The sequence below is a fragment of the Engraulis encrasicolus genome, unplaced genomic scaffold, assembly GCF_034702125.1.
Source record: "Engraulis encrasicolus isolate BLACKSEA-1 unplaced genomic scaffold, IST_EnEncr_1.0 scaffold_138_np1212, whole genome shotgun sequence".
Taxonomy (NCBI): domain Eukaryota; kingdom Metazoa; phylum Chordata; class Actinopteri; order Clupeiformes; family Engraulidae; genus Engraulis; species Engraulis encrasicolus.
Window position 1 is genome coordinate 68,923 of NW_026944889.1, and position 18,578 is coordinate 87,500.

Here is an 18,578-nt window from a genome sequence, read left to right on the forward strand (position 1 = left end):
ATGTTAAAACATATATTCCTGGAAACCGGATTTCCGTGAAAATGCTAATCCGCGCATACAACTCGTCGTCACTCACTTAGGAGCTCTATTATGGTGGTTGTAGTTTATTTTTTGAAGTGCATTGTTGGTAATGTAGTTTCCTCCGACAATGCATTACGGTAAATGGGAACGTCTTTCTCCTTGGGATGCTGCAGTCAGGCAGATGTAGATACTTTTTTAAATAGTTAATTTTTTTTTAATAAAATATATAAATAAATTGCCTTTATTGAGGATGGTACAGACCGATACTGTGACATGCAGAGACTGGCGCTGGAAAAATGACCCGGGTCTGACACAAACCTGGGTCCCAATGTGAACACATTTGTAGTCCATTTGTGGTCAGATTTGTGTAGCATCTCAAGCGTGGCTAGTTTATTATGACATCTACTTGCGGCATCACAAATGGATTCGTTCTGACAGCCCATTGTGTCGGATGTGTAGGCTGTATCTCTAGCTATTCACTGTGGAGGGTGTAGTTTCTTCTTGCAGTGGCTTGTGGCGGTGGTGCATTGCAGTAAATGGGAGCGTTGTTATTGTCCTGCTCCATGGGCTGCTGCTGCTGCTGCTGCTGCTGTTGTTGTGTGTCCTGATGTGTGGTGGCGATGGCATCAGTGGAGGCGTAGAGGGAAGGCACTGAGGGACACTTCCTTGGCCCTTCAGCAAGACAGTAGATGGAGCTCACTGATGCTCTGGCCCCAGTCGCCCCAGATGGACTACCCATGTCCACATGCTCCTCATAGTCGTTGGGCTACAGAAATCAAGGATGGAAGACATATTTTAAAAAAATATGCACAACAATAAACTACTAAAAAATAACTACTACAAGCCTACTACTGCAGAAATGATTATTGTTGCTGTTATCTTTCACTGTTCATATTACTGCCACCACCACTACTACCACTAGCTGACCGGTGCCCTGGTCACAGGGTGCGTGCATGTCTGTGTGTGCATAGGCAGCTTACCTCTTCAGTTGGTGTACTGCTGTGAAGACTAGCTGGCCCGATGTCTATGGCACAGGGGAAAAAACAGATTCAAACTTAGAATTAAACTATTTGTAATTTATCATGATCAAACTCCCACCTGAATGAGACATACCGTGTGTGTGTGGTAGCTGGTTGGACGGGGGGGTCCCTTGCTCCCTTGCTCCCTTGCCTACTCATGGCCCCGTGATGACATCACCGACAACAGAATTGTATTTCTATATCTCGCCAAATTCAAAATGTCATTTTCTCATTTGCAATGTGAATGAAGTAAAGTCCCCCAAAAATTGTTGTGGCTAGGCTGTGTGTGTGTGTGTGTGTGTGTGTGTGTGTGTGTGTGTGTGTGTGTGTGTGTGTGTGTGTGTGTGTGTGCGCGTGCGTGCGTGCGTGCGTGCGTGCGTGCGTGCGTGCGTGCGTGCGTGCGTGCGTGCGTGCGTGTGTGTGTGTGTGTGTGTGTGTGTGTGTGTGCATACCTGGCTGTTGCTCCTGCTTCTTCCTCCTGTGTGTGTAGTAGGCGAGTGACACCACAGCACCAGTCAGCACTATAATGACCAGTGCCACAGCACACAACACCCCCACCACCACGGGCGAGACACCTTCTTCATCACCTCCCTCCTCCTCTTCCTCCTCCTCTGCTTGTCCCCTCCCAAGGACTGGATCTACAGAGGGGGAAAAGTCAAGGAGAGTTGTATGGAGTCACTATCAATAGAAGATGATCTTCAACATTGTCTTCATCCTCCTCTTCCTCCTACATAGGCAGTGTCATAATTCCAAGAGAGGATTTTTTTTTTTTTTAAAAACCACGTATTTGCCGTCTTTTTCAACACTGCATCTTTTCACAATTTTCCAATTATTGATCCCTCCATTATTGCCAACTGGGGGCCCCTGGCAGGTGGGGGGTCCTAGGCTGCAGCCATATCTTGCCTGTGTGTTAATTCAACAATGATGCGGCCACTGCTGCGGCTGTTGCTTCCTGCTGTTGCTGAGTTGCTAATAGCCTTTATGGTAGAAATGTAGGCCTACATATTGCCAGTGGTGTGCAGAGACATTTTGGGGGGCAGGTGCTGAAGGGGGGAGTTTGGGGCATCTGAAACTTCTGGCTGCCTTATTAGGCTAGCAGAAGATGCATTCCACAATAAAATTAGGTAGTCCGAGTCAGGAACAAATATTAATTGATTGAATCAAAACAACAACATTGTGTCACAATTCTACAATTATTGACCGCACCCCCCCCGTGTGTGTGTGTGTGTGTGTGTGTGTGTGTGTGTGTGTGTGTGTGTGTGTGTGTGTGTGTCTGTGTGTGTGTGTGTGTGTGTGTGTGTGTGTGTGTGTGTGTGTGTGTGTGTGTGTGTGTGTGTGTGTGCGTGTGTGTGTGCACTAGCCTGTGCACTAGCCTCTCTAGCCTGTGTGTGTGTGTGTGTGTGTGTGTGTGTGTGTGTGTGTGTGTGTGTGTGTGTGTGTGTGTGTGTGTGTGTGTGTGTGTGTGTGTGTGTGTGTGTGTGTGTGCGCGTGTGTGTGTGTGTGTGCACTCATTTGCATGTCTGTTCCTTCCTCACTTTTGAACAAAAAGGAAAATAAACCACAACAAATATTGTATGGCTAAAAAGGGGTTGGGGGTTCTTTCTGCTTTCAGATTGCTTTCATCAAATAAGTCAGCGGTAAGGCCATTTAAATATAATATCGGTTGCGACAGGCCCACCAAAAAAAAGTCAGCAACAGTCATGCTGAACTGTATGATGCCACTGACAAATAAAGCTGTTAGAAGATAAAATTACCACACGACACAGCATGGATTCACATTAACACACGGAACATTGCAAATTCAATACGTGGGAAAAATAAGCAATATGTGTTTAAAAGATGACTCATGGAACAGTTAAAAAGACACCACACAACTGAACAAATTACATTACATTACATTTACATTACATTATATTACATTGCATTTGGCAGACACTTTATAACCAAAGCGACTTTCAAAAGAGGACATAAACGAGCCAACATCACAAGCAAATACAAAGTGCACAGGAGATATACAGAACAACAAGTGCAGTTGCAAAGAGGGGTTCGTTTTTTTTTTTTTTTTTTTAAGAGTAAATAACGAGTACACACATACATAAACACACACTCACAAACTAAACTAAACTAAACATCATGTCAGGAGTCTGCCCTGGGGCAAGGCCAGTTCAAGCAATTACTCATTATTTTACAACACATTTTGCTGACATTTTTTTCCACAGCGACTCCAGGCACAGGGTATTGGCTACAGTCCCCGGAGAAATGCAGTTCATTGGTGCCTTGCTCAAGTGCACCTCATCCATTTATGAATGCATTCTATTATAGGTGGTGTTAGAACCTGCAACCCTCTGATGTGAAACCACCTCCCTAACCATTAATTCATGACCTGCCACAATTAGTCAGTCTCATTTAGAAATGGCACTTACCAGTTGTGTTGCCCTGGACAGGAGCAGAGGAGGTAGGGATGGCTGCCGGAGAAGTGGGGGGAAATGATGAAGGAATGGAGCTCTCATGCGAAGTCGGGAAGGGAGTTGTAGCTGTGTATAGAGAGTGTATAGAGAGAGTAGAGAGAGAGAGAGAGAGAGAGAGAGAGAGAGAGAGAGAGAGAGAGAGAGAGAGAGAGAGAGATTTTGTAATACTGTATATTATGTTCTGCTGCAGATAGAGAAAGAAAGTCTGTTCCTTACCATTAACAGTTAACTCCACTTCAGTGTAGACATCTTTCACTCCAAATCCAGTTTTAATCCCACACCAGTACTTCTCAGCATCCCCAGCAGTCAGTCCAGTGATGGTGACGGTGAAGATTCTAGAAGAGGTGTTGTCATGGAGATGGAATCTTCCACTAGTTGCATGAGAGGTCTGCACAAGTTTATTTTTTGATCCAAAGCTACAGTCTCTTCTACAGAGGTACTTGGAGTTGGTCTCATATCCAGCATCGTAGGGGCATCTGATCTCTGCTGATCCACCTACACGTCCACTCACTCTGATCACTGACTCTGCATAATAAACAGCTGCACACACAGAGAAGCAAGAAGACATAAAACAATGAGAATGTGTGTGTGTGTGTGTGTGTGTGTGTGTGTGTGTGTGTGTGTGTGTGTGTGTGTGTGTGTGTGTGTGTGTGTGTGTGTGTGTGTGTGTATGTGTGTGTGTGTGTGTGTGTGTGTGTGTGTGTGTGTGTGTGTGTGTGTGTGTGTGTGTGTGTGTGTGTGTGTGCATACCTGCGTGCGTGTGTGCGTGTATGTGTGCGTGCGAGAGAAACTCACTAGTGAGTAGACAGCACATGATCATCAAACATCTCTCCATGTCCATAATTATTCTGTCTATCTGTCTACCTATTGCTCTATATATGTCTGTCTGTCTGTCTGCCTGTATGTGCTTCAGGATGCTACTGTATGTGACCTGTACCGATAGTGTTGAGCTAAAGATGTGAGACGGTGAAGTGACTCTGCCCCTAGACTTCTCATCAGAGGTGACCACAAACACAAGATCTACCATGCACAGATATATATTTTTGCTTTCGACATCTCTGTGCATGGTAGATCTTGTGTTTGTGGTCACCTCTGATGAGAAGTCTAGGGGCAGAGTCACTTCACCGTCTCACATCTTTAGCTCAACACTATCGTTATAATTAATATATATTTCAAATATTCTATTCATATGTTCCATTTGGGCCTCATCTGATAATTCCAAGCAACAAAAAAACATGTCCTTTGCATGCATCCTTATCTATTAATTGTTCTATTATTTAACATAGCAGTCTTGGAGAAGAGTTACTGTGGCCTTGTTGCCATAAAGGCCTGGCCATGGTGTTTAGTCTTTGTGGTTTAGCTTTTGGGTTTCCTTTTGACCTTTCAGTCATGTCTTTGAGCGTGTGCATGTACAGGAAGTGTAAGCATGTGTGTGTGGGGTGGGTGGGTGTGTGAGTGTGTGTGCGCGCGTGTGTGCGTGCTACCTTTACGTGAAGCTATTATCATATCAGAAACGGCCTCTTACACTCTCAAAGATCTTAAAGTGGTAGTTCGCTATTTTAGACATTAAGCCTTGTTTGTGTGACTTCTGGGGTGAAGTAGAGATGTTCTCATCACAATTTTGACATTTGGTGCTGAACAGAGCATTTGGGTATTCAAGACTGCAGCCCCCCCACCTTTACATTGACTCCAATGAAGCACTCAAGCAATCAATCATAAAATGGCATTAAACTTTCGTTTGCAGAGACATGAAACTCACCGAGTGGTCAGAGGTGGGCAGCGATACGTTGGCTCGAAAATCACCGCGAAATACGCTTCCAGAGAAGATATATTCATTATTGTCCGTCTTCATTGATTGTATTGGTTTGACTAGTATTACTCCGCGCGACCGGAAATGGGGGTGCGTTTGTTTACGTTACTATCTATGGTTTGTATGCAAGCTGTAGTTTTTGTAGCCAGTCCCGCTCAAAGATAGCCGTTCTACCTCGCTCCTTGATGGCTACATAAACAACACACTATCGCTACCTACTGGCTGAATGTCTACTGCTATTCAACGGCGTCTGGGGAAAAATAGGTCCGCCAAATGCTAAACAACAGTTAGAAGGCATATTTCGCTGCAATTTTCGGGTCAATTTATCGCTGTCTACCACTGACCACACGGTGAGTTCCATGTCTTCTCAAACAAAAGTTTAATGCCATTTTATAATCGATTGCTTGAGTGCTCTATTGGAGTCAATGTAAAGGTGGGGGGGCTGCAGTCTTGGATACCCAAATGCTCCGTTCAGCACCAAATGTCAAAATTGTGATGAGAACATCTCTACTTCACCCCAGAAGTCACACAAACAGGGCTTAATGTCTAAAATAGCGAACTACCACTTTAAAGGCCTGTGAAGGAAGGCCTATCTACTGTCCTATCTCATATGTTCTGCGTCTTTTCTGTCTGCAAAAATGTCATTATTCAGTGTTAAATGGTAAATATATGTCTTTATTGCACACTTTACAGTAGCCTATTATTACACTCAAATACATAGTAACTTTATTCACATTGGCCTGCACACATTCTATATCAGGCTTGTACGAAATTCCGAATGGAAAGAATTTCAATTCAAAGTAATGCCATAATACGAACACTAGGTGGTGGTGTTCTATGTACTTTCAATGGGTGCTGTAGCTTAAATTCAAAGAAATTCAAGGTAATGGCACCAGCTAGTGTTCGTATTATGGCATTATTTTGAATTGAAATTCTTTCCATTCGGAATTTCATACAAGCCTGTTCTATATGCATATCAACAGGCTGTGGTCCCTGATATACAAATGTAACTACGGTATGGCACCAATTTTACAGTCAATCAACCCTGAAGGAATCAGTCTGTCTGTGATCTTATTCCAAATAGTATGCAATGTAAAGTGACTCTGTGACTTGGTTTACACACATGACCACTGACAGACATATCAGTCAATGGGTTCAATCTAGGCATCAATCTTTGCCTGTTGTGTTTTTTCACACAGACAGACTCTACTCAAAACTAATAAATGATGCTTTACAGTATACAGATTATAAGGCCTAATACTTATGATGTGGTCACACGGATAATCTAGTCGGTCAGTCGAGGCATCAGACGTTGTGTGATGGAGTGACCATCACTAGGGTTGTGGGTTTGTTCTGACTGTCATGCCAATGAGCCTGGTGTTGTAGCAGTCAGAGCCCCAGTTTACTACCACAGAAGGCCCAGGTTGCAGTCCTGGCTGGGCAACTCTACTCCCCTTCGCTATAAAAGGTGTCAGAAGTGGGATGGCTACCATGAGGCCATCGAAAGCACATCCATTGTGTGTGAGCCATAATTCCATGTGAGGAACCCCCAAGATTGGTGACCCCAGTGCGAGGGACCCCAGTGATGGGTGAAGCATAGATGAGGGGGCACACTGGATGGGAGAAGCATGATGGACTGTTGCGTGAGGGACACCATGAGTGTGTGAAGTGCACAGGTGCACTTTCCAAAGGGGAAGGCAGTGTGATGCAGTGACCATCACTAGGGTTCTGTATGTGTTCTGACTGTCACGCCAACGAGCCTGGCTCTTTGGTGTAGCAGTCAGAGCCCCAGTTTATTACTCCAGAAGGCCCAGGTTCAAGTCCTGGCTGGGCTACTCTACTCCCCCAACGCTACACGTAGCCTGTGGTCTTGTTCTATATCTGTAGTATGAACAGACTGCACTCAGGCCTAATGCAGACATGATGATGATCACACGTGTCAGCCAGGAGGTCAGAGTCAATTCTGATGTTTCTGGCAGAATAGAATCCCCTTGAATAGAATCTGAAATAAGGAATGAAGAGAATAGAGTAAGTACACATCAGGCCTACTGTGTGTAAATGTATAATGATGACAAAACAGATTGACAGATAGACTGACAAACAGATGGAAAGATAAAATAAAAAGATACAAACAAACAGGGAGAAGGTTGAGTGTGTGTGTGTGTGTGTGTGTGTGTGTGTGTGTGTGTGTGTGTGTGTGTGTGTGTGTGTGTGTGTGTGTGTGTGTGTGTGTGTGTGTGTGTGTGTTTGCGTGCGTGCGTGCGTGCGTGCGTGCGTGCGTGCGTGCGTGTGTGTGAGAGAGAGAGAGAGAGAGCGACAGAGACAGAGACAGAGACAGACAGCAAGCCAGATACATATAGCCATACAGATAGGCAGACACATCAGCGCTGTACACACCAGGCATACCTTGACGAGAGAGGTTTTCATATTAATATAATATCATGCCTATTAGATCTTCAATACATGCTGCGGCAGTGCAATAGGCCTATATGGTATTATGTGAATAAGCCGTATTTATGTTCAAATTTGAGACAGAGGATGTGGCATAACTGAGGCACTAATTTGTAAACACAGACTTTCTGCTGCTACGTGCCCACTCCTGAATGATACACTTTAACAGTCAAATTCTATAGCAGGCGCATGTGCTGTTTGAGGGGGCATTAAACCTCAAGCAAGGGGAACTGGTCAATTTACAGCATGACCTGCAAAAAACATGCTATTGGCAATGAGTATCTTATATTAACTTTGCTATTGGCAATGAGTATCTGATATTTTAGTAGTGTTTTTAAGGGCTGCATTTTCCTGTGGTCACGGGTAGGCTACTACCACACAAACACATTTTCTTCTAGAAAGCTTTAAAGGAATGGATGTTTCACTGGCTTCATGGTTTTGGTTTCAGGCTTGTTTCAAGGCTCAAAGTTGTATTATGGTGGTCAAAAAAGAAGAAAAGGAGAGTGCTGCGTTGGGTCAATTGTTTGTAAAAGAATCAGGTGCTCTTCAGAAAGGACATGATAACTCCAAATCTCCAAAATGTGAAGGTCTATTATGGTAGTTTTGTAGTGGCCATATCTTTGGGTGGCTCAACTTGACTGTGCACGTTTGTGATCTAACTCCACCATGCACGCAGCAGACATCGCTGCACACACTTCTCTGCCCAGTACAAAAGTTGCGAAAAGCTTTGAAAATTGCATTGTCATACTTGTGGTAAATGATAGAGGTCTGCCTGTGCCTGTTTTGTGTCTGTGTGCGTTTGTGAGAGAACATGAGAGCATGTCAGAGTTCAAGAAGTCAACGCAGTTCAAAAGATGTCACACGTTTTATTTTAGTCAACGGGTAAAGCCTGCCTGCAGCAGCGGGGGATGACAGAGGTTTTCTGTTTTGTTACATTAGTCTCTGTTCAGTTCTCTAGGCGCCCCTGCAGACGGTGTTGCCAGAATTGGGCTACTTGGGATGGCCGTCTAAGGGTAAAATCGGGAAAAATTGCCCATTTCACGTTTTTTTCCTCCCCAGTAGTTGTGGGCCCATAGAAATCAATTTCATTTGTTGATATTGGTCGGAATTTCCGCATTTTGGCAGTTTTTGAGAACCTTTTGGGTGGGATTTGATCAGACAAATCTGGCAACACTGCCTGCAGACAAACAGACAGAGACAGAGAAAGAGAGTCTCGGGTGGCGAAATATAATAAGATAGATAGATTATTTATTTGTCCTTTCGGAAATTTGTTCTGTGCCATTTTCAGTGCATCTGAAACAATTACAAAGACATTACAATAATACAATATAATGTGAGCCAGTCAACACAGAAAAACGTACAGGTTCCACTTACCAGTGGGGTAGTCCAGGACAGCAGCAGAGGACCTCGGAGTGACTTCAGATGTATCTGGAGAAATCAATTCTGAAATGAAAGGAATGGGAGAGCAAAGTCAAACAAATGTGCTGTGTGCTTATGTACTGTATTGATAACAGAATCAATGCAGACGATGTGTGTAGATATCAGACAGACAGGCAGGCAGACAGACAGAAAAGCAAAAAATGGATAGTTTTGAGTATTTGACAGACAGTTAGCTGATGTGTGTGTGCGCGCGCGCGTGTGTGTGTGTGTGTGTGTGTGTGTGTGTGTGTGTGTGTGTGTGTGTGTGTGTGTGTGTGTGAGAGAGAGAGAGAGAGAGAGAGAGAGAGAGAGAGAGAGAGAGAGAGAATAGAGGAGAGAGAGATGGGGAGAGAGAGAGAGAGAGAGAGAGATAGAGAGAAACAGAAACAGAAACAGAAGCAGAAACGGAGAGATATCTTAAATTATGAGTCAAACAATACTACTCACCAGTCGGGCTGCCCGGGACAGGAGCAGAGGAGATGGGGTTCAATGTGGGAGGAGAACATGGAAGTGTGTGGTTGTCATGTGAGGTTGGCACTGTGGATGGGGAGTCTGGGGCAGAGAGAGAGAGCGTGAGAGAGAGAGACAGAGACAGAGACAGAGACAGAGAGAGAATATAATGTGATGTGATGTGATTTGATGTGATATGAACAAAAGTTCAACTGTATTCATTTTATTTATAAAGGTTTTGAGGATTTTTTTTTCAATCCAAATATTCTGTCTGTGATCACATATTTTTTTTCATGCCGTAGCTGTGTTTGGCATACCTGCCACAGTCAACTCCACTTCAGTGTACACATCCATTCTTTCTTTTCCCGTTTTCACTCCGCACCAATATTTCCCAGAATCCTTTGCAGTTAGTCCAGTGATGGTGACGGTGAAGATTCTAGAAGCAGTGTCGTCATGGAGATGGAATCTTCCATTGACTGCTGTGGTCTGAGCTTTTTTAGTCTTAACACGAATGTCTTTTGTGTCAATGAAAACAGTACGGGAACACTTTCCTCTACAAAAGTACTTGGAGTTGGTCTCGAATTCTCCATCATAAGGGCATCTGATCTCTGCTGATTCACCCACATATCCAGTCACCCTGATCACAGGCTCATCAGAGAGAATGCCTACAAATACAAATACACACACACACACACACACACACACACACACACACACACACACACACACACACACACACACACACACACACACACACACACACACACACACACACACACACACACACACACACACACACACACACACACACACACACACACACACATGGCCGTAACTACCATTGAGGACACAGGTTTTTTTTCCAGAGATATAAAAATGATCTGCAGTATGGTGAAAATCGATCTAGGATCAACAACCATAAATTCAGTATACGCCACCCCCATTCATCCTCAAGACAGTGATTCATGAAAGCAAACCGAAGAGTTTGACTGAGGTTTGAAGCATTCTAAATGTACCTATGGTATGCAATACAGCACGCAGGATATGACCTCGGTATTTGAAAATGAAAGGGCCATGCACACATACACAGCGGTGCCCTGAGTTGACTCTCATTATTTATATGGTTAGTTGCAGGTTCAAGTCCCACCCTTAACAATTGGGAAAAAAGTTTATGGTCTCCCTACACTCGCCTCCATGACTGGAGAGCCTTTAAAGAAGGCATTAGTGCAGTACATTAGTGCAGTAAATAGAGAAAGAGAGAAGGGTCTTTCACTGCAAGTGAAGATTGTATGTTATGTAAGATGTTACGTGTGTGTAAACCTCACCGGCAAGTAGGCAGCACAGGATCAAATATCTCTCCATGTCCTCCACCAATGTCAGCTGTCTTTCTTTCTGTCTGTCTCTTGCTGCTTCAGGTTGCTATAGATCTGCACTGATAGAATGTTGGACTATTATGACACGTGAGGGCTACATTGTCTCCGCCCCTCAATTTGTTCCCCTAGTTGACCACAGGCAAGTTCTTAATTTTGTTTCCCACGTCTATGTGTAGCAATATATGAGAGGCAAACATAGGCGGACAATATATCCATTTCCCATGTCTATAAGTGTATATGAGAGGAAACTAATTAGTCAATAAGCTGTGGTGAGGTTATGGGAGCAGGTGTGTGTGTGTGTGTGTGTGTGTGTGTGTGTGTGTGTGTGTGTGTGTGTGTGTGTGTGTGTGTGTGTGTGTGTGTGTGTGTGTGTGTGTGTGTGTGTGTGTGTGTGTGTGTGTGTGTGTGTGTGTGTGTGTGTGTGTGTGTGTGCGTGCGTGCGTGTGTGCGTGTGTGCGTGCGTGTGTGTGTGTGTGTTAAACTAAAGGAAGAAGAAATCCGCACTCACAAACTGCGTCTCATTATTTATTTATATCACCATGTCCAAAAAGCAAACGTGTTTCGGCTAACAAGCCTTCATCAGTGCGTGGTGAGACGCAGTTTGTGAGTGCGGATTTCTTCTTCCTTAAGTTGACGCTTTTTATCTCGCACCCAAAAGCTTTTCGGTTTTCCAAGAAGTTGAGCGCGTCCTCTGCCAATACTTGTGTGTTAAACTCACCAGCAAGAAGACAATAGAATATCAAATATATCTTCAAGTCCGCTGAAGCCCTCAGAATACGTGTCTGTCTGTCTGTCTGTCTGTCTGTCTGTCTGTCTGTCTGTCTGTCTGTCTGTCTGTCTGTCTGTCTGTCTGTCTGTCTGTCTGTCTGTCTGTCTGTCTTTCAGACAGCCCTCCTGTTTGTTCTTCAGCCTGTTTTGTGACTACTGATGTAGTGGCCTATTGAAATGGAAGGGGATACAGGGGCTCGACCCTCTGACCTCTTTTCAAAGTGAAATACTTCCTGAACTGTGTGTGTGTGTGTGTGTGTGTGTGTGTATGTGTGTGTGTGTGTGTGTGTGTGTGTGTGTGTGTGTGTGTGTGTGTGTGTGTGTGTGTGGTGTGTGTGTGTGTGTGTGTGTGTGTGTGTGTGTGTGTGTGTGTGTGTGTGTGTGTGTGTGTGTGTGTGTGTGTGTGTGTGCGTGTGTGTGTGTGCGTGCGCGCGCGCATGCATCTCTCTCATTTGAAATTCCTTTATCTTTGACAACTATTATACATTAACTTCCTTTACTTGTATTGTAGTTTTCAGTAGGGAAGAATTCCAATGCATCCCTTTCTGTCTAGTCAAGAGACTTTTCAGTCTTGATGGCCTGGTGTTTTCACTGTTTTGGAGACCCGTTTATGTTAATGTCCTGCTTGTGGTTTTTTTCTTTATGTCTTTGATTTATTTATGTTTCATTTCCATTTTCCATTTTCCCATTTCCTCTATCTATGATGCATTAACTTCCTTCAATTGAAGTTTCTTTTACACCATCTTAAATACCTTTTTCTTCTTTACTGTCTTGTAAGCCTGTTCCTTTAAGAGAAGATGCTGCTGTGTTCTGCTTGTGGTTTACCTCAATTTCCTTTTGACCTATCAGTCATGTATGTGAACTTGTCCACATACTAGGCTACTGCATGTCTGTCTGTCAGCATGTCTGTCTATCTCGAGCATGCACGCACGCACGCATGCACGCACACACACACACACACACACACACACACACACACACATGCAATCATGCATGCAATGCTTAATGCACACTCATTTAAAGTCATTATCAATATTGTAGAAGGCACATGTCTTTACTGAAGGACTTAAAGGACGGTAGCCTACCTTTTTTCACTGCCTGCAAGAATCTCGTTATATAGCATTTAATACTAAATATGTGTCTTTATTTGTTCACAGTCATAAGAGTCAAATACACAGTCACAAGTTAGTCACATGGCCTTGCAGATATGGTCCATATGCACAGGGCCACTGACAGCTTTTGCTGGGCCCGGGACAAAGCCTGCCCAATGCATACAATGTAATGGGGACCCAACTCTGGGCCCCCTATCTCCCTGGGCCCAGGACAACATACCCCTTTGACACCCCAACCCCCCCGTCAGCGGGCCTGAATATACACACTAAATTAACAGACTGCATACAGACTGTGTTCAGCCCTAATACAGATATAGCGTAGCAGTAGCACGTAGCAGTCAGTAGGTCAATCTAGCCATGTCACCATTTTACAGTTAATCTAGGCATCAGTGTTTGACTGTGGTCTTCTTCTACAGCATATCTGCACTATAAAGGGACTGTACTCAGGCCTAGCAGACATGACGATGATCACACGTGTCACAGCTCAGAGGCAATTCTGTTGATTGCTGTGTGTAGGCTTGCCACAGACTGACGTTAATGTTGGCCACATGAATAGGTCAACAGGTTTATCTAGGCATCAGACTTTGTGGTCTTGTTCTATATTTGCTGTAAAAATACAGTTTGTAGACTGTACTCAGGCCTAATACAGACTTGACAATCAGAGACAATTCTGATGATTGCTGTGGCTAGTCTGCCACAGACAGACATAATGTTGGGCACATAGCAGTCAGCAGGTCAAAGGCATCAGATTCTGGTTGTGGTCTTGTTCTACATACACAATATTACTGAAAGTATTCGCTAGCCTGCCTTGACTCACAAATGAAATGAGCTGCCATCCTATTCCTAACCCATGGGTTCAATACGACATAGGTCCACAGTGCAGCCATCACATCTTGAACTCATGGAAGGCCACACGGTTGAGGACTGTGTTAATCCCATTTTAACCTTTAGGCACATGCAAAAATTGCCTGCTAAATGCCTAAAGCCCTTTTTGGGAAAAGGTGTCCTCAGCCTATAAAAACTTAAATATCTCCTCCGCCTCTAAAGTACATCAAACATAAAACAAGTTGCATTTAAAAGCTAAGACCCTTCATCTTACATTAGAATGTGGTCATTCAGAACATTTGTAATACTTTTCAGAACTTTTTTTAATGAAAGATCTCAAATCTCACGAGCCTGCCTGTTGTGTGCAGCTCCAAGCTCCCAGGTCAATGTTGTACACAGCAAACGACATCAATGGGTTATAGACATTTTTGACAATTCTTCAAAAAACGCATTGGTGAAGCCACACACTGATGATAGTCGAAAAGGCCTGTCTCCGCTCCGCTTCAGCTGTGGAGTAGAGTGAGGGCACAGAGGGCCACTTGACTACTTCAGTCAGACAGAAGACGGAACCAGAGAGAGTAGAGAGAGAGGTTCCATTGGCCCATTGTTTCCAGGTTCTATTATTGCAAGGGGGAGGGGGGGATCCCCCTTTAGGCAGACCTAGGCAGACCTAAGGACTGTTCTATTCAATGCTAGGAGTATTATGACACGCCCCTTTAGGCAGACCGGAACCTGGTCATGTTAGGTGCCCATAGCAACCTATTATGTTGACATATCTCTACTTAAAGAATCTCTGACGGAACTGACTAATGAGGGATGCTGTAGTCAGGCAGATGTAGATCCTTTTTTAAATATTATTATTTTAAAAAATAGAATATATAAATAAATTGCCTTAATTGAGGATGGTACAGTTCGATACTGTGACATGCAGAGAATGGCGCTGGAAAAATGACCCGGGTCTGACACAAACCTGGGTCCCAATATGAACACATTTGTGGTCAGATTTGTGTAGCAACACAAGCGTGGTCAGTTTATTATGACATCTACTTGTGGCATCACAAATGGATTCATTCTGACAGCCCATTGTGTCGGATGTGTAGGCTGTATCTCTAGCTATTCACTGTGGAGGGTGTAGTTTCTTCTTGCAGTGGCTTGTGGCGGTGGTGCATTGCAGTAAATGGGAGCGTCGTTATTGTCCTGGTCCATGGGCTGCTGCTGCTGCTGCTGCTGCTGCTGCTGCTGCTGTTGTGCGTCCTGATGTTTGGTGGCGATGGCAGCAGTGGAGGCGTAGAGGGAAGGCACTGAGGGAGACTTCCTTGGCCCTTCAGCAAGACAATAGATGGAGCTCACTGATGCTCTGGCCCCAGTCGCCCCAGATGCACTACCCATGTCCACATGCTCCTCATAGTCGTTGGGCTACAGGAATCAAGGATGGAAGACATATTTTAAAAATATGCACAACAATAAACCACTAAAAAATAACTACTTCAAGCTTACTACTGCAGAAATGATTATTGTTGCTGTTATCTTTCACTGTTCATATTACTGCCACCACCACCACTGCCACTAGCTGACCGGTGCCCTGGTCACAGGGTGCGTGCATGCCTGTGTGTGCGTAGGCAGCTTACCTCTTCAGTTGGTGTACTGCTGTGAAGACTAGCTGGCCCGATGTCTATGGCACAGGGGAAAAAACAGATTCAAACTTAGAATTAAATCTATTTGTAATTTATCATTATCAAACTCCCACCTGAATGGGAAATACCGTGTGTGTGTGTGTGTGTGTGTGTGTGTGTGTGTGTGTGTGTGTGTGTGTGTGTGTGTGTGTGTGTGTGTGTGTGTGTGTGTGTGTGTGTGTGTGTGTGTGTGTGTGTGTGTTTGTGTGTGTGTGTGTGTGGTAGCTGGTTGGAAGGGGAGGGAGGGTTCTCCCTTGCTCCCTTGCTCCCTTGCCTACTTGTGGCCCAGTGATGACATCACCGGTGACAACAGAATTGTATTTCAATATCTCGCCAAATTCAAAATGTCATTTTCTCATTTGCAAACGTGAATGAAGTAAAGTCCCCCAAAAATTGTTGTGGCTAGGCTGTGTGTGTGTGTGTGTGTGTGTGTGTGTGTGTGTGTGTGTGTGTGTGCGTGCGTGCGTGCGTGCGTGCGTGCGTGCGTGCGTGCGTGCGTGCGTGCGTGCGTGCGTGCGTGTGTGTGTGCATACCTGGCTGTTGCTCCTGCTTCTTCCTCCTGTGTGTGTAGTAGGCGAGTGACACCACAGCACCAGTCAGCACTATAATGACCAGTGCCACAGCACACAACACCCCCACCACCACGGGCGAGACACCTTCTTCATCACCTCCCTCCTCCTCTTCCTCCTCCTCTGCTTGTCCCCTCCCAAGGACTGGATCTACAGAGGGGGAAAAGTCAAGATGAGTTGTATGGAGTCACTAACATCAATAGAAGATGATCTTCAACATTGTCTTCATCCTCCTCCTCCTCCTTTTGTCAGTGAAGGCATGGATCTAAAGAGAAAAGTCAAGGAGAGCTGTCTGCTGTCACTAAGATAAACATCTTCATGATCTTCAACGTCCTCATCCTCCTCCTCTTCCTCCTCCTCTTTTATTCATACAGGGCTGAATCTAAAGAGAAATGTCAAGGAGAGATGTATGCTGTCAGTAGCACACAGTTTAAAATACAGTTTAAAATTTGTAAAAATCCTTGTCGTTCTCCTCTTCGTCTTCCACTTTTCTGTGATAAGTCTCAGGGGCTCAGGCTCCTCCAAAAGGCAAATTCTGCATCAAAACTACATTGCAGTGTTATAATTCCAAGATAGGAACAATAATAATAAAAAAACCCACAAATTTGCCGTCTTTTTCAACACTGCATCTTTTCACGATTTTCCAATTCTTGATCCCTCCATTATTGCCAACTGGGGGCCCCTGGCAGGTGGGGGGCCCTAGGCTGCAGCCTAGCCTGTGTGTTAATTCGACAATGATTCGGCCACTGCTGCCGCTGTTACTGAGTTGCTAATAGCCTTACAGTATGCATACTGTACATGCCTACAGTATGCATATGCCCTTGTTGATCTGAGGGCTGATGAACAGCACTCACACTTTCAGTTAGTCAGGTCACGTGACCTCTCTGAGCACAGGGCGGGTGTGAAAGGCTCACATGCTGAATCTACTTCTGCTTTTGATGATGCTGTGTTGCCCTGGCCCAGGGCCGGGTTAAGGCGGTATGGGGCTATGGTTGCTGTAGGCCCCAGCAGAAGATGCGTTCAACAATAAAAGTAGGTAGTCCGAGTCAGGAATGAATATTAACAAGATTGAATCAAAACAACAGACCCAACTTTTTTGCAAAAAATTCTGCATCTTGTCACAATTCTACAATTATTGATCCCCCCACCCCACCCCCACCCCCAACATCCTCGCATATATCTAGCTTGTGTGTGTGTGTGTGTGTGTGTGTGTGTGTGTGTGTGTGTGTGTGTGTGTGTGTGTGTGTGTGTGTGTGTGTGTGTGTGTGTGTGTGTGTGTGTGTGTGTGTGTGTGTGTGTGTGTGTGTACTAATTTGCATGTGTGTTCCTTCCAAGCTTACGTTTGAACGAAAAGGAAAATAAACCTCAATAAACATTGTATGGATTAAGAGGGGACGGTGCTTTCAGATTGGCTTGATCAAATCAGTCAGCGGCAAGGCCAGATTTAGATGGCCGGTGGCCCCTAGAATAGGTTGTGACAGGCCCACCACATAAAAGTCAGCAACAGTCATGCTGAACTGTATGATGTCACTGACAAATAAAGTTGTTAGAAGATAACATTTCAACACTTGGAACATATTTTTTCTGTTTAAAAGCTGTTTAAAAGATGATTCATGGAACAGTTAAAAAGACATGACACAACTGAACACACAAATGTCACAAATGACAAGACAGAGACCACGGGGAATGTGGTTTTGAGACTGCAACCTTTGCAGCGACGGGAGGGCAATTACTCATTACTTAAAGGGGTATGCCACTATTTTGGGGCTTAATACAGTTAAATGCTACAATGCTACACGGATCCATTGACTTTCACTAGCTTAGCGACATATTCCCTCTTTTAACTTGTCTTAAAGCAAGACAACGCACAACATGAAAAATAAGACACTTTACCACCTTTATAAACCCCAGCCAACGGTTTTAACTGTAGTAAGCCCCAAAAGAGTGGCATACCCCTTTAACAATACATTTAGCTGACATATTTTTTCCACAGTGAGTAGCGACTAAGCACAGGGTGTTGGTTACAGTCCCTGGAGAAATGCAGTTCATAGGTGCCTTGCTCAAGTGCACCTCAGCCAATGATAAAGGTGTAGGAGAGCACAAGTACAAGCATCAAACCTACAGTAAAACCATCTGATTCCAAGAATATAGGAAGAAAATTATTGAAACATATTTTTGAAGCAGGCAGCACAGCCACAACACTAACTGGATGGATGAAAATCTCCACTAACAAACATGTTACTTAAACCATGGGGTTTGGGGCAACAGACAATTCTTTTTGCAGATTGGATTAGTTGTCAAGGCAAGGGAATTCAAGCTCTCGCTGGATGTGTGGCTGGCTGCAGTGACCTACACTGGACATTTCGACACTGCCCAAAGTGAAATAGTGGTCTGCACTACACCTCTGCCTCCCTTTCCCGTGTGTGTCGTGTGAGTTTGACTCAGTTAGAAATGGAGATCAAAAGACTCCTCTGAGTGTCCAACAATGACAACAGCAGCTGGTCATTGTACGGCTCCATACATACTGTCGTTTTGCCACAACAGTAACTTCAGTCACTGCAATAGTGCCCGAGAGAATACATCTTACTGAAGTCTTACAAAAGTGAGCAGAGGCACCTAC

General features: G+C 44.4%; 2 protein-coding genes across 2 annotated transcripts in view; both read right to left on the bottom strand.

Moving 5' to 3' along the window:
- Positions 1–265: 265 nt before the first annotated feature.
- Positions 266–11,067, bottom strand: LOC134442278 (uncharacterized). The gene is made up of 9 exons (XM_063192517.1): positions 10,964–11,067; positions 9,956–10,303; positions 9,636–9,740; positions 9,144–9,212; positions 3,725–4,048; positions 3,464–3,574; positions 1,493–1,678; positions 1,002–1,045; positions 266–787 (listed from the first exon to the last, which is right to left on the bottom strand). The coding sequence occupies exons 1-9, from the start codon at positions 10,998–11,000 to the stop codon at positions 494–496; spliced, it is 1,518 nt and encodes a 505-aa protein (XP_063048587.1). The 5' UTR covers positions 11,001–11,067; the 3' UTR covers positions 266–493.
- A 3,685-nt stretch (positions 11,068–14,752) lies between these two features.
- The window catches only part of LOC134442279 (uncharacterized), a 15,579-nt gene continuing 11,753 nt past the window's right edge, over positions 14,753–18,578 (bottom strand). The window contains exons 8-10 of the mRNA XM_063192518.1: positions 15,923–16,108; positions 15,345–15,388; positions 14,753–15,132 (exon numbers count right to left, since the gene is read on the bottom strand). Coding sequence (XP_063048588.1) covers positions 14,830–15,132; positions 15,345–15,388; positions 15,923–16,108 — 533 coding nt within the window. The 3' untranslated portion in view covers positions 14,753–14,829. The remainder of the gene's footprint in view (positions 15,133–15,344; positions 15,389–15,922; positions 16,109–18,578) is intronic.

Bases quoted from the DNA above. Each gene is read 5' to 3' on its own strand.
- LOC134442278 (XM_063192517.1), bottom strand. From the start codon at position 11,000: ATGGAGAGATATTTGATCCTGTGCTGCCTACTTGCCG. The intron at 1,046-1,492 runs GTATGCACACAC...CCTGTGCCATAG, and splicing joins GAAGCAGGAGCAACAGCCAG to ACATCGGGCCAGCTAGTCTT. The intron at 788-1,001 runs GTAAGCTGCCTA...TGATTTCTGTAG, and splicing joins GCAGTACACCAACTGAAGAG to CCCAACGACTATGAGGAGCA.